Below are 13,939 nucleotides of genomic sequence, written 5' to 3'. Positions count from 1 at the left end.
GCAGGGAATAAGGAGACAATGTGTTGAGGTGCACATTACCAGGAAATTTCGGTTCCTTTATTTTGCCCAGAATTGCAACGCTTTTGAATTTAAAATTTTGTGGTTGTTAAAGACAATATATTGATGTGCATATTTGCTGATAGTTTTGATGTAATGATTTTTGAGGACTTGTGCCCCTTTATTAAATTATTTTGTGTATTTGATATGTACCCTGTCATTCATTTTGTGTGGTGATGTCATGTAATGGGGTAGTGTGGAGTATGCTCACTTTCTCTTTCTTTCAGTATGAGCTATATCAATATTGGATGATTTACTTTGAATTTATATAAAAGAAAACTTTTTAAAGTCCAGTGGATTCATGATATCTATTCTATAATTTAACATAAGGAATCATCTGCAAGAATATTTTTTATTTGAACTTGATTATCTGAAAGTTTTTTTTGCAAGGTCTGTTGGAATGCATCTATAATATTTTCAAAAGTGCATCCAACATTTTCATGTGTCATCTTGTCAGTTATAGGCAAGCAATAGGGTGACTCTGGTATGGAGGTAGGGGGGGGGGGGGGAATACCCAGAAAAAAAGAAATAAAAGTGTTTGACTAATCACAATTATGCTTAAGAAGCTGGTAAAGTTATGGATTCTTCAGATTTTCTTTCAATCTTGTCCACAAATTATTGTACACTTAAACACTGTCAACGATGCAATGCGCCTTTGTTTTGCCCCTGGCTATTTGTCAAACGTGATGTAATATTACATCCAAAAGGTTTACCTTGTAACTTCGTTTATGAAACAGTCACTGTGAATGATGTCCAGAAAGCTCTTCATTTGTATGTCTATTATTGTTTGTTTTAACTAAGGAAATCTCCGACAAGCAAAGTCTCTCTTGCTTGTCAGAGATTAATGGAGACAATCGAGCGTTTTTTGAACAAGACTAGGGCGAAAATTTTTTTTTTAATTGGATTACGGATTTTTTATTTAAAAAATTGGGTCGGTAGGTCGAAAAAAAACCAAAAAAAAAAAACCTGGCAAACTTCTTGGCTACCCGTACTTCTGTCTGACGACTTTATTTCCAAAACTTTGAAACATGATACGTGGGTTCTTTCACTTTCAAGAACTTCTGACACCGCTTGCCCCACAGTATGTGTGGGACAACACCAGGCCTCTCACGCCCATTTTTCGTACTGGGGTTGGGGCCAATGGAATGGGAAAAATGCGACGTTTTGATAGAAATTGGGATTTTTTTCCCCCTTGCTTAATGTACAGTCCCCAGAACAAAAACTAGGGTATATTGACAGGATTTTAAAGGTTCATTTTTTAAAAATTGTTTTTAAAACTGGAAACGTGTGTATAGTAATGAGAAAGAAAAGAAGTTAATTCACAGTGTGTGATACAAGTTAGTTACTGATGATGTAAAATTTCCCAAAAGGTTTTTGTGTAATTACCAGCTATATGTTAAATGGCAAAGAAAATAATGTAACAGGTTTTTTTTAGAATTTAAATAAAATTTATCTTATTTGTATTAATGTAAAATTTAATCTTTATTTGTTTATACCTTTTATAGATAAATTTTCTTGATTGTGTTAGCCTAATGACAATATTTATAAAATCAGTCTCTCTTCTTCTGTGTGTTTGGGGTATTAGTCCAACCCTTCGACCCACTTGCTACTTTTTTTTAGAGGATAGCTGTTCAGACAAACATTTTTATAATAATTTTAACATTTATTGCAGAATTATTAACTACTAACATCTTATCAACAAACTTTAATATCAGGATTAAAAGCAGTCTGCGACAAATCCCGGGAGTCCGATGCCCGGGGCCTGGTAAAAATGAAAGAGGGCATGTGAAACTTACACACTCGCAAGCCCGATGGGCATGTAAACTTCAATCTCCAATAGATACTTTATTTACGTTCGTCGCCATTTTTTATAACATCGATTCGTTCAATAAATTAACTAATATGAATAAATCTTCGTACAACTTAACCCACTTGATTCGAATCATACAAACGTTTGCAATACCCGACTGAATTCGTAGTTATGAAAGCGTCTTTTTAACGTCGATGGCAACAAATTTGCCATGAGATAGCTAGTGACACAGAATCAGATTCTGATAGTGATAGTGCATACCTGTAACCCTCCCGCAAAACGGCATAAAAATCTAAAATCTCCCCCATCCAACCTATCTCCCACGCGGGAGACAAATTTCTCCTGCAATCGTATTTGTCTTCCACATAACCCACCCCCCCCCCCCCCCCCCCCCCTAATCTTTTGAATCATTACATGCAAATTTCAACAACCACTGCGGGTTTTTCTAAGATTTTGAGCTCAAAAAGCTGCTGTGTAGATTGAATATATCAAAATCCATCTAAGTACTGTCTACCGTGATCAAAGTATATTCTAGTTTACTTTTTACGATTACTTCCGGTTTTGACTTAAATCAATTACGTATTTAGTTATGCATAGGCCTGATAAAAAAATAAGTAAAAGCTTAAAACATCTTGATTTTACTCTGTAATACTAAAGAAAACAATACACAGCCAGTGGTTTCACTTAACAGGTGCAGTAAGCCGTGACTAATTCTGTCTGGCCAGCACGGTCGGTAAAAATCAAAGTGAGTTTGGAACACTGGGTGTTTATACAAGCTACCAATAAAAGTGAAGCATGTGGAAAAAGTGTAAAAGCATTTCACAAGAGTTTTTAAAATTTATAGTACAGGTACTATGAATTACAGGGATGCTATAGGCATTACAACAGAGATCATTTTTAAATGATAATGGAGAAATACTTGTTGTTTTGTGAACTAAAAATTTATCCTCTTTATAAGGCAAAAAATAATTTTAATGAATATTATTTACTGATATTTTCTTAACTGGGTTTCACTGCATATTCAAAATACACAAAATAAATTTTCTGTGTTTACCCTATATGTCGACAGCATGCAGTGATGGTTCAGTACTGAACCATAAGAAGACTTCATATAAAAAGTGGCGCTATTGGCTTCTTGTATTGTACCATGCAAACAAAATAATAGTTTTCTGAATATGTACAGCAACACAAGTTGTAATTGCACACTGGTAGTCATAAAAATAATAAGATTTAAAATGATTGCAAATGCATTAATTACAATGGTAAAATAAGGTATATAACAGTATTTTTAATATATTTGCATTTCTCGTGAAAAAACGTCGTTTACGCAAAATCTCCCCCTTAGCCAAGTTGGTAAGGGGGAGATTCTCCCACATAGCAGCTTTGGAAGGGTAACAGGTATGATAGTGATAATGAACTAACAGAGCTTGAAGTTGAAAGAGAACTAGAGAGAATATAAATACATAAATGCAGATATTAACTTTAAGAATAAAATGACTTTAATAAAACTTTTTTGTGAGTTTTTTCTTGGGCATGTAAATTTTTGTTCGGGCTGGTACATTTCATTGATACACCTGCCCGAAGGGCAGGTGTTGAGAAAAAAATTTGGTAAAGACTGTAAAAGTAATAAACATCGTTTTTAAAATTACAGTCACCGTCTCTGAGGAAATTCTGGCTTAGTTACCGATCACAAGAAACAGTTTACAACGTGTTAGTGTCGCACATCTTCAAAGTGCTTTTATGACTGCTGAATATACAAGATATATATTTAGAATAAGTATGGTTTTCTTTTAAGTTACATTATTAATATTAGCCAATCTCAAACTGGGAAAAACACAATCAATTTTGGAAAAAAATATGCCTTTTTCACGCCGAAAATCGGCCCCAATTATAGAGGATCGAGAGGCCTGATTACAGTGTTTCAAGGTCTTAAACGACAGTTTAATGTCATTTTTGCAAATGACAGATATGTGAAAGTACGCCATTTAAATGATAAAACATAAACCACCGTTAGGCAACATGGCACGAATGTCATAGAGAAGTGCGTATTCCAAACCTGATCAATTTTAAAACTGAAAGTGTAAAAGTTAAGGTATTTTTTTCGCGAATGAAACCTATTTATGTGGATTTTATTGATATTTTTCACCAGTCATTTTATTTTATTTTTTGTATTTCTTTTAATTTATGTCGGTCAGTAAAAAAAAATTTGGAAAAGTGCATTTTATTTTTTTTCTAAAAGTCAAAAAAATTCGGTCGGCGGATCCGTAATCCAACTAATAAAAAAACGTTCGCCTAGAGTTCAATATTGCTTGGATCTATACAATTTCTCAGAAATATTTCGATTAATGATACATAGTTTAATGGAATTAATATTTCAATAGTAGGCAACTTGATTCATTTTAGGTTTTCACAAAATTCCTGCAGAGAATTTCATATTATATAAGTACATAATTTAAATACTTATAGGAAACTTCTTGACATGCAAAATAACATATTGTTGGTTTTAAAATAAAAAATAATCGATAAAATCAACTCCCATATGTACTTCAGTACTTTGATTATAGATAATAAGCCATAAAGATACTGTATGGTGAACATTAGTGTAGACCATTAAATGATCAATTTGTGAGTGATCTACGTTATTAAAACTGAAAATAATCCATACAAGGCTTATACAGGTGCCCAATTGTACAATGTGTCATGTCCTTATGAAGGGCTGTTACACATAATGTATACCATATAAAGGCTGTTACTCATAAATGTATACCAATTCTATGTAACTTTGTCATGAGGAAACGTGTGGTACAACCATTACTGCCTGTAAATGAATACTAAGTCATGCGACTTTTACCTCATATTTGTTAGTTTAAGATTTTTGAATAAATGTTATAAATCATTTGTATATAGCACTGTTATACATCTGGATAATTTTGGTACTCTTAAAGTCTAGTACTTCTATCTTCAAGGCAAATTAAGTAATTTTTTTTATACATTTTATTCAATATGAGCAAAATCAATTATATTTGAGTTAAATCATTTCTTAACATCAATAAGGAAGAAAAAAAATGACTGTCAAAGAGAATCATTTTAATATGTATTCTTAGCTCAAGTGAATCAAGTTCTTCACACAGGTAGAACTTTTTTTTCATTTTAACTTGATTATCTATGAGTTATATTGATGTTGGAATACATTTATTTATACCATTCTGATAAGTGCATCCTGGCATGTCATCACAATCATTAATGATAGTGATAGGCAAGCATTTGATTAAATCTGTTTTCCAAAGTTCAAAAGCCTCCTCTGTAGCTTGTTCAATGGCAGCCTGTCGGTTGGCATCTGCTTGTTCTCTGGCCTCTTCTTCAGCCTTTGCTCTAGCATCAGGGCCACAGGTGTCAGTGGGACACTGGACTTTAATGTAATAAGCCTTCGATGACTCCACTGTTGATTGAAAGGTATCCTCATAACCCCGCTGGTAGGCTCGATCATAAATATTATCTGTAGACAGGAGAATAAGCATCAGTTTACATGAACAACATTTGTTTCAAAATTCAAAATTGTAAGCAACTAAAAGCTTGTAAGTTAAACATTACAAATTGTAGTGGGATGACTTTGTAACCAAACACCATGCAAAAACAAAACAAAAATGAAATAAAGAAATGTAGAAGCATGGGTACTGGTATATACCGACTCGTATTTATATCTCCATAAATTTCAAAGAATCATTCCGTTTTAATAATATTTGCATTTCTCATCGGTTATTATACAAAGCATTTTTATGTTTTTTAAAATTTTATTTAACTCTGTGAAACTTGCTTGTTCCCAACCAGTGTATGTCATTTAAAGCAATTATGCGATGCTGTGCAACATATCAGGCTAAGTGTGCATTATAATTATTATTCTTTTGAACCAATTTAGCAGCATTTGATCTGTGTTTTTATTATGGACAACGTTACAAAATGTAAATATTGATGTATATTGCACACAGAAAATAAGATGAAGCAGCAAGCAGAGCGCGTTTACAAGCACTGTCATCAATGGCACTCGACCCTTCATGTTCTCCTTAATTTAATGAAGCATTGTAAAATGAAAGATCAAAATTTGAAGGAAAATGTAGACTGATTACCGATAACTCTGCGGTTCACTAATGAGCAGGGAGGAAAGAGAGTTCTCCCAGATTGTGGCTGACCGTTAACTGTAGTCAAGTACAGAATCCATAGTCTGGACACCCACACTACACAGGCCTTCATCTTGTGTGTGGTGTCTGAAGGAGATTGTTTGCAACTGTGTTAACAAAATTCAACTGTGGTGATAGTTTAAGTAAGGTGAGGCCTGCATTCCTGTCTGTGTGATTTAATTAGTGTACATCATCGTTATGCTAATGAGAACAATTTTCTGTGCGGTTAAGGTATTGCTTATGAGATGAATAAACATAGCATATAAAATGAAGGAGTTTGTGTACGGCCATGTTTAACCCCTGGCTATTTGTCAATAGATCTCATTGGTTACCCTAATAAATTGGTTTTTAATCAATTCGGTGATGTTCAGCAAGACTGATCAATCTGTTGATCTCTCTACCTATCTATTTATCTGTGGACTGTCTGTTCAACAAGAAAATATCAATTTTTGAAGGGAAATATTTAAGGAATAAGGAATCATTCTTTGAGTATTATGAGGTGATAATTTCGGTCAGGGCATGATCAAATCAAATAAAGCCCGAAGGACTTTATGATAGATTTGATCAAGCCCCGACCAAAATTAACACCTCATAATATTCAAAGAATGATTCCTTATTACTTATATTTATATAATTTTAAGCCATTGTACGATTAAATATTTAAATATAGGTAAGCAAACCCCACTGGCGCCCCAATTTGATGTTATGGGTTTTATAGTGCAAAATCAATACGTAGTGTTATCACAGGCAAAGACACTGGAAAATGTAAAATAATATTGAAATTTGAACTACAAAAAAAATTATCTTTCTGGGAATCAGAATTTGAATATCCTAGAGCTGGGTCAAAACCTACACAGGCAAAAGAGGAACTGCTGTTGCACATATTTTCTAATTTCCCATGTGAAACAAAAAAGCCCCAAGCAACATATATATGCTATTTTAACAGATTACTTGGTCAGAATGATAGTAACTGGTGTGAAAATCACTCTAATTATCAAAAAAAAAAATTTTTTAATGGTACATGTATATTTTAAGCAAAATGAGGATATTCTGAACAAAGTACATGTAATACATGATTGAGCGTTTATAGGACATGTTCAATATTACAAAAAAAATCAAAATGTGTTGAAATTCACATTTGTTTAATACGTATATGTGATTTTTAATATATATTAATTCATAATGTTTTCAACATTGCAACTTGGTCCTTTGATTCAGAGCTGCATAGAATCAAAAAAGAAATGCTGATATTTCAATATTTCCATTCTTGGGGGGGAAAATAACAACTGAAATAATGATTTATGTCAAGTGGATTTTACTGTTTGTTTCTATAAAGGTGATGCAGTAACTTTTGTAAACTTTGGATATTTTTTCAATGCCAGGTTTGAAACCAGACTTAATAGATTATTTGGAGAAAAAGAGGGAGGAAGAGTTGGCGGAAAGGAAGGAGAAATCTCAGAAGCAGTCGGAGGAAGCCAGCAAGGAGAAGTCCAACAACACCTCCATAGGATGGGAGGCTCCACAATATATGGAGGTAACAGCACACCACTACAGGGGGGGAAGGGAGAGAGAGAGGGGAGAGAGAATTCATGTAATGGCTTATTTAGATTTACTTTCAAAAAGTATATTGAGAAACAGTTCTCATCAATGAGAGGTTAAACTGACACATATGCGCATGAATCTATTATTCTTTTGAAGGTAACACAAACCCCAACAACAACCAGTGGCTCAGCAGCTACAACAACTGTTACCATGACAACCTCTGACTCAACAGTGACCACCTCAGCAGGAAGGCAGATAAGTACGTAGTCAGAAGATAACTGGTTCACTTAGACTCAGATTGTGAAATATAATGACAATATGATGATATAGGAATAGACAAGCATATATCTGACATTCTGGTGTTGAATTTCTTATCTGATTGTCATCAGGAAAGAGGTTTTACTGTTCTGTAATCACATCTGTTGTTAGGTTTATCAGATAGGTCTGTTAGTTTACAATGCAAAAGTGTTGAAACTTGAGTATTACCTGAGCAACCAATGTCTAGGTTCTTTGACAGAATTCTTACCATTTTTCTACTGATCTTCCTCGTTCAGTTTGCATAAATATTGCTAAAGGGAATTGCATTGTAATCGAAAGTGAACTACTACGCCTAAATTATATTCAGAGGTCAGTTAACTTAGTGCATATATATACTTTTTATACAATACAGATCATATATATATATATTTGAGATATTTTAGTATTAAAATAGCAGCCTGGTAGTCTGGCAGTATGATATGAGTTTGTTTGACTTGCTTAGTTGACACGATGATGATGATACTAAGCATGGCATGATAATGACTCTTGAGTTACATGTAGTTTGATTAGTTTACATAATGTTGTTGACAAGAGCTTTGATTACACTATGCAGTACAAGAATATGTTGTGACAGTTTTACTGACTTCTCGACAAGATTGATTAACCCACTGATACTGATAATATTTAGGTGCCTCTGAAGCAGCTGCTGCTGCGGAGCTGATAGCCACAGCTGTTGTGGAGGACATCTTGGCCCTACCCCAGGGCCAGTCGGCACCACCTCCAGCCTCTGTTGGAGCCCCAGCGAATACATTCACCACCCCTGCCGTCACCATGCCTGCCGTGGCTCCCAATGCTCCCGTGGTGGACTACCACCGCCCCGTGTCTTCTTTCTCAGGAAGGTAAGTTATGGCCGAGTGAACATACAATGTACCACCTCCTGTACAGTGTTTAATATGTCTTAACTGTGTTTGAACTCTTGGATGTCAGTTGTGATGATTAGCATTTGCATGATTCCTGAGCTGCAATATCCTTTAAGAAGTACTGAACTGACAAAGGGAGGAACTTAACTTGATTAAACATATTTGAGTAGATAAGAGCAATTTTAACAGCCTTTGTTCTGTTTTGATAATGATTAAAAAAAAAATATGGCCACAACTGCATTATACATTGATTTGCAGGAGTAGATAGGATTATAGAAATACTCTGTACTATGATGATGTGATAATATGTAATTCACAAAGAGAGGAATCTGTTTTAAATAGGTTGGGTTTTTCTTTTAGTACTCCAAGTGGTCCCTGTAACCTAGCCTCTCTGTTGCTGTCAGAGGATTTGATCCCTGACTCCCCTCTCTCCAGCTCATCCATTGATAATCTCCCCCAGGGATTGGGACAGGAGTCAGTGCCTCCACCCACCCTGGAAGGCAGTATCACACCAGAGGAGACTTCAGCCATCAGCAGTTCTGATGCCGTCACAGTGCAGTCTTCAGGTTTGTGTCTGAAGTTATTTTTTAAAAAGGGGGGGGGGGGGGTGTTAATTTTCTTTTAACTTTAATTTTAAACACCTATTTTATTTTCTGGTTTCTTCATTTTTGTGAGTTTATAAATTGGCAGAGAGTTCAGAGGAATTGAATTCAGGAAATGTTGCTGATGCTACTACCACTAATTCATCCAGTGGGTCACAGCCTTCAGGTGTCTTGGACAACATTGCAAAGTATGTCAAATATTCAATCTTGCCCTTCTCTTATATAAACATATTACATTAATATCTGTTATGGATTCAATTTTAATAGGTCTTTTTACTTTTGAGATTTATCTGATTCACATTGATTGAAGTATTATCTAATCTATAATTTAGTGCCCTGACCATAGACACGGCAGGTATCGGTACCCCTCCAGCATACCATGGCTTCTCCTCCAGCCTCTTCCCACAAAGCACCACAGGTAATGATCCCCCAGTCAATCTGTCAGCCCTTACTAGCAGCATGATGGGGGCTCTCAGTGCCTCGATCAACGTCCCCTCCAGCATCCTGTCTACTGGGGGAGAGGCAGGGAGTTCCTCAGCAGTCGGCGAGGAAGGGGCACCTGCTCCATCAAGTGCCTCCAATGTACAGTCTGGTTCAGCTCTTGATGGATTCGGAGGTAAGAAGGAAGTCCGTGAATGTGAAAACAGGGTTATTTTTGCCGTTCTACACTTCCAAACAGTTTCGCCCCATCTTAAAATTTGCCAAGACACAATTATTTTAGTAGAGATAATTTGAGACATTTGAATTCGCCCAGTATTTTAATGTATAAAACTTCTGCCCAATTAAAATGTTGTCTGTAGAATTTTCATTGTATGCATACTCAAGTGTATGGTCTTGTTCTTGAATGCATTTAGTGATGAACTTAACAGTTGGAAAGGAGGAAGCACTCCATCTAAGTAAAGAGAGTACATATGATATAAGATGAGAAATTGTGTCCACTCCATTATGTGTGTTGATTATATGCAGAATTTCCAGATGGTGTGGACCCATCATTTTTGGAAGCACTGCCGGAAAACATACGACAGGAGGTTATAGCAGAACAAATGAGGCTACAGAGGATTCGACAGAGTGCCAGGGAGCAGGCCCAGACTGCCCAATCCACCGGCTCACTCCAAGTCAGCCCCGAGTTCCTAGCAGCTCTGCCACCCAATATCCAGGAGGAGGTAATAACACCTGCCTTTTACATTCTCATTAGCAATTACATTGAAAGGAAAGAATTATGAAGGGGTTGGGGTAATACTTGTAAGATGTCAGTTGTGATGATACAAATCTGCGTGATTCCTGAGTTGCAATATCCTCTAAGAAGTACTGAACTGACAGAGTATAAACTTTTATATTACAGCTATAGTACTAGTGAATACATGAAGCTGTTTCATCTGATCACTACCTATGTTTTATGTTTGGATTTTTTGTTATTAAGCATTTTACAACGGCCAGAGAGACATTCAAGAAGTTGAAAATTTTAGAAACATTGAGATAAAACAACAACAGCATTATGAATGAGTTATTCAGAAAAACATTTCCGTTTCCTCTACCTTAACTTTAATTCTCTGTGTGCCAGGAGGCACAAAAGGCTAGAACATCATTTTTCCATTGGTGTCATGTCATTTAGGCCATTTTCATTTCAATTATATTTAAATGAAAATATTTTCTTTTTATATCTGCTTGCATCAAGTTAATACCTATACTGGCACAACAAAGAACAGAGCAGACACATAAATATTGAAAGAAAAAAAGCAATAACTGCATTCTATATATGAACTATAGATAAAGACATTTCTGCTCTAACCACCTTTTCATGTATTTTTTGGCATATATCATGTAAATACTTGCAGGTGCTTGCACAACAAAGAACAGAGCAGGCTCGGATGGCCGCCGTACAGCAGCAGACCACGGCTAATGCGGAGGCCCCCGTGGACCCGGTCAGCTTCTTGGCCTCCCTTCCCAGCTCCCTACGGCAGCAGGTGCTGGCAGACATGGATGACAGCACAGTGGCAGTACTGCCCCCTGACCTTGCCGCTGAGGCCCAAGCTCTGCGCCGCGAGCTGGAGGAGAGACACCGCAGGCTGATGCAGGAGAGGCTGTTTGCCCAGGCCGCCGGTGCAGGTTCTCTGTCAGCTATTCTTAGACATTCAGGTGCTTGTTTTTAGGGCATTGTTGCTCTATTTTTTTTTGTTTACATGTATCCATCCCATAATTTTATTTATCCCCAATGATTTTACACATCTCTTTTTTTTTTTGGCCCAAATGAAATAGACTTTGTTATGCACATTTAGAAGAAATATTGGAAGAATTGGTAATACTACGTGTACTAGAGTTGGAAGTTCTGTTTTGAAAATTCAATAACTCATCATCTGAACACTTACACTATCTTTATTCAATTGAAAACATTACTCTAGAAGATAAATAGTTTCAGAATGTCAGAAAGTTGACCTTTTTTCTTAATCAAACAAGAGAGGCTTACTATTGTCCTTTGTATGGATGCAATGTATATATGCAAGTATACTGTGGAATCATATAAATTCATGGGGGCCAATTTTTGTGGATTGTGACTTTTTTTGGTCATTTGTGGGTTGTAATTTTGTGGATGCATCGGTTACTGTTTCAGTAACAAAGATAACTTTTACTAAAAATGTTTTCGTCGAGGATTTAAATTCGTGGGGGAGGGCTACCCACATACCACAAAATTGAGCCACCACGAATTCTAATGATTCCACAGTATGTATGAACCCTTTCGATCTGCATGTAGGTGCTAGAGCTTCTTCTAGATAGTCCATAATTTATATCAGTGGATGTTAAACTGTTACCTAAACCTCTCTTCTGCAGTAATTATGAAGGATCTTTTTGTGCTGTAGATTTTTCAAAAGTATTATCTTCAGAAAGATTTCAGATGGACTATTGAAATTAAGGGATTATTTCATGTGAACAATTTTTTTTTATCAAATGCTTGTTAATTTATAATACATTTCCTGATTTTGCATGTTTTAAAAGAGTTGGGAATTAAAAAAACGTTTTCACGTATTATTTGTGACATACAGAATTGCTTAATGTTCTTTATGAAATTTTTCTTTGAATTTGAATCATTTATATTTGTTTCATTTACTATAAACTTTCATAATGATGCACCAAATTAATTCTGTCATGGTAAAATAACTATTTTGTAATTGACATTAAAAACAAATTGATGAGAATGGTGTTTTATGCAGCATTATTTTACTATAGGATTTGTATTATGTAATGATCATTCTATAGCAGAATTTTGTTATTCAACTCTCTTCCATGAATTATTTTTAAATGCTTTGAAGAGAATGGGTGTGTAATTCAGTGTTAACTTTATTCCAGGTTTTGGGGGTCGTCTGGGAGGAGGAAGGTTGGCCATTCGAGCACTCCCCCGCAGTGGCACTCAGTGGACGTGGGCGTCCAGCCGTCTCAACGGACCCAGCTCAAGCTCCAATCAGAATGCAGTAAAATTACGCGGGCGACACCTACTGGATCATGAGGCCTTAACGTGTTTACTTGTTCTGTTGTTTGTGGACGAGCCGAAGTTGAACACAACGAGATTACATAGAGTGTTACGCAACCTGTGTTATCATGGACCCACAAGGATGTGGGTCATCAGAGCTTTGTTGTCCATTCTGCAAAAAACGGGCGACTGTCGATTGGAGGATGAGAAATCTGCACGAGAGAAAGGAAAGAAGAAGCTGGCGACGGAGAGTGAGTTGACAGTTAAAAGTGACACAAAAAATCAGGGCTCCTGGCTGTCCATAAGTCTGGAGGCTGCTCTTGGTTGTAGAGCCAACGTCTTTCAAATTCATAAAACGGGCAAAAAACACTTATCTGGGAGCTGTCCTGGCTCTGTGACTATCCATGACCAGGCTTCTCCTGTGGTGTGTAGGCATGTGTTAGACACTCTGATAGCACTAGCTAAAATATTCCCCAGTCAGTTTCTTCCAACTTCAAAAGTGAAGGAAGTTGAAAAGTGCAATGAACATGGTGAAGAGGGTAAGACAGATAGTGAGAGTAAAACAAAAACATCTAGCTCCTCTACTAGTACTAGTCCTAAAAGTGCCAAAGATTCAACAACAACAACAGAGACAGATTTCTGGGATCTCTTGATCAAACTGGACAGCTTAAATGCAAACAAGAAAGGTAAAAGTGTTCAGAAGACAGCCAGCAATGTTGACGGGGAGGCCAACTTCTTTAGTTACGACTCCTCTCCCCTGGGACAGTTGATGTTCATGTTGTCGCACCCAGTGATAAAGCGGAGTCAGTTGTTAACAGACCGGTTATTGAGACTGTTAGGCCTTGTATCCTTGGCTCTCCCCGATGTTACGCGCAACACGTCTACCGCCGGTATCACGTCAACGACTACGGGGGTCACTGGAGCAGGTCTGATGACCACTGCAGCAGCAAGTGGTACTGCTACCGCTACCACTACAACCACTTCCACCACTGCAGGTGGTACACAGACCACTCCAACTGTGGTTTCTAGGGGTGTCAGTACCACCAAACCTCCAGTAGTAGAGGAGAAGAAGGAGGAGGTCAAAGGTAAGGCCATCAGGGCTCGACATTAAC

The 13,939-nt window shown here is 36.6% G+C and overlaps 1 protein-coding gene across 7 annotated transcripts in view; it reads left to right on the top strand.

Annotated features, from left to right (window-relative positions):
• Positions 1-13,939, top strand: part of LOC105318881 (E3 ubiquitin-protein ligase HUWE1) — a 55,700-nt gene that overhangs the window by 31,966 nt on the left and 9,795 nt on the right. For 6 of the 7 annotated variants that reach the window (XM_066081464.1, XM_034450616.2, XM_066081465.1 and 3 more), the window contains 9 exons: positions 7,425-7,576; positions 7,741-7,843; positions 8,531-8,741; positions 9,123-9,328; positions 9,453-9,552; positions 9,697-9,980; positions 10,331-10,527; positions 11,200-11,500; positions 12,707-13,912. In XM_066081464.1, the coding sequence (XP_065937536.1) occupies positions 7,425-7,576; positions 7,741-7,843; positions 8,531-8,741; positions 9,123-9,328; positions 9,453-9,552; positions 9,697-9,980; positions 10,331-10,527; positions 11,200-11,500; positions 12,707-13,912 (2,760 nt within the window). The remainder of the gene's footprint in view (positions 1-7,424; positions 7,577-7,740; positions 7,844-8,530; positions 8,742-9,122; positions 9,329-9,452; positions 9,553-9,696; positions 9,981-10,330; positions 10,528-11,199; positions 11,501-12,706; positions 13,913-13,939) is intronic. The other variant, XM_034450617.2, reaches the window with a different exon arrangement.

This window comes from Magallana gigas, chromosome 4, assembly GCF_963853765.1.
Source record: "Magallana gigas chromosome 4, xbMagGiga1.1, whole genome shotgun sequence".
In the NCBI taxonomy this organism is placed as follows: domain Eukaryota; kingdom Metazoa; phylum Mollusca; class Bivalvia; order Ostreida; family Ostreidae; genus Magallana; species Magallana gigas.
The sequence above is the reverse complement of the archived record's forward strand: the minus strand, read 5'-3'. Positions and strand labels throughout refer to the sequence as shown.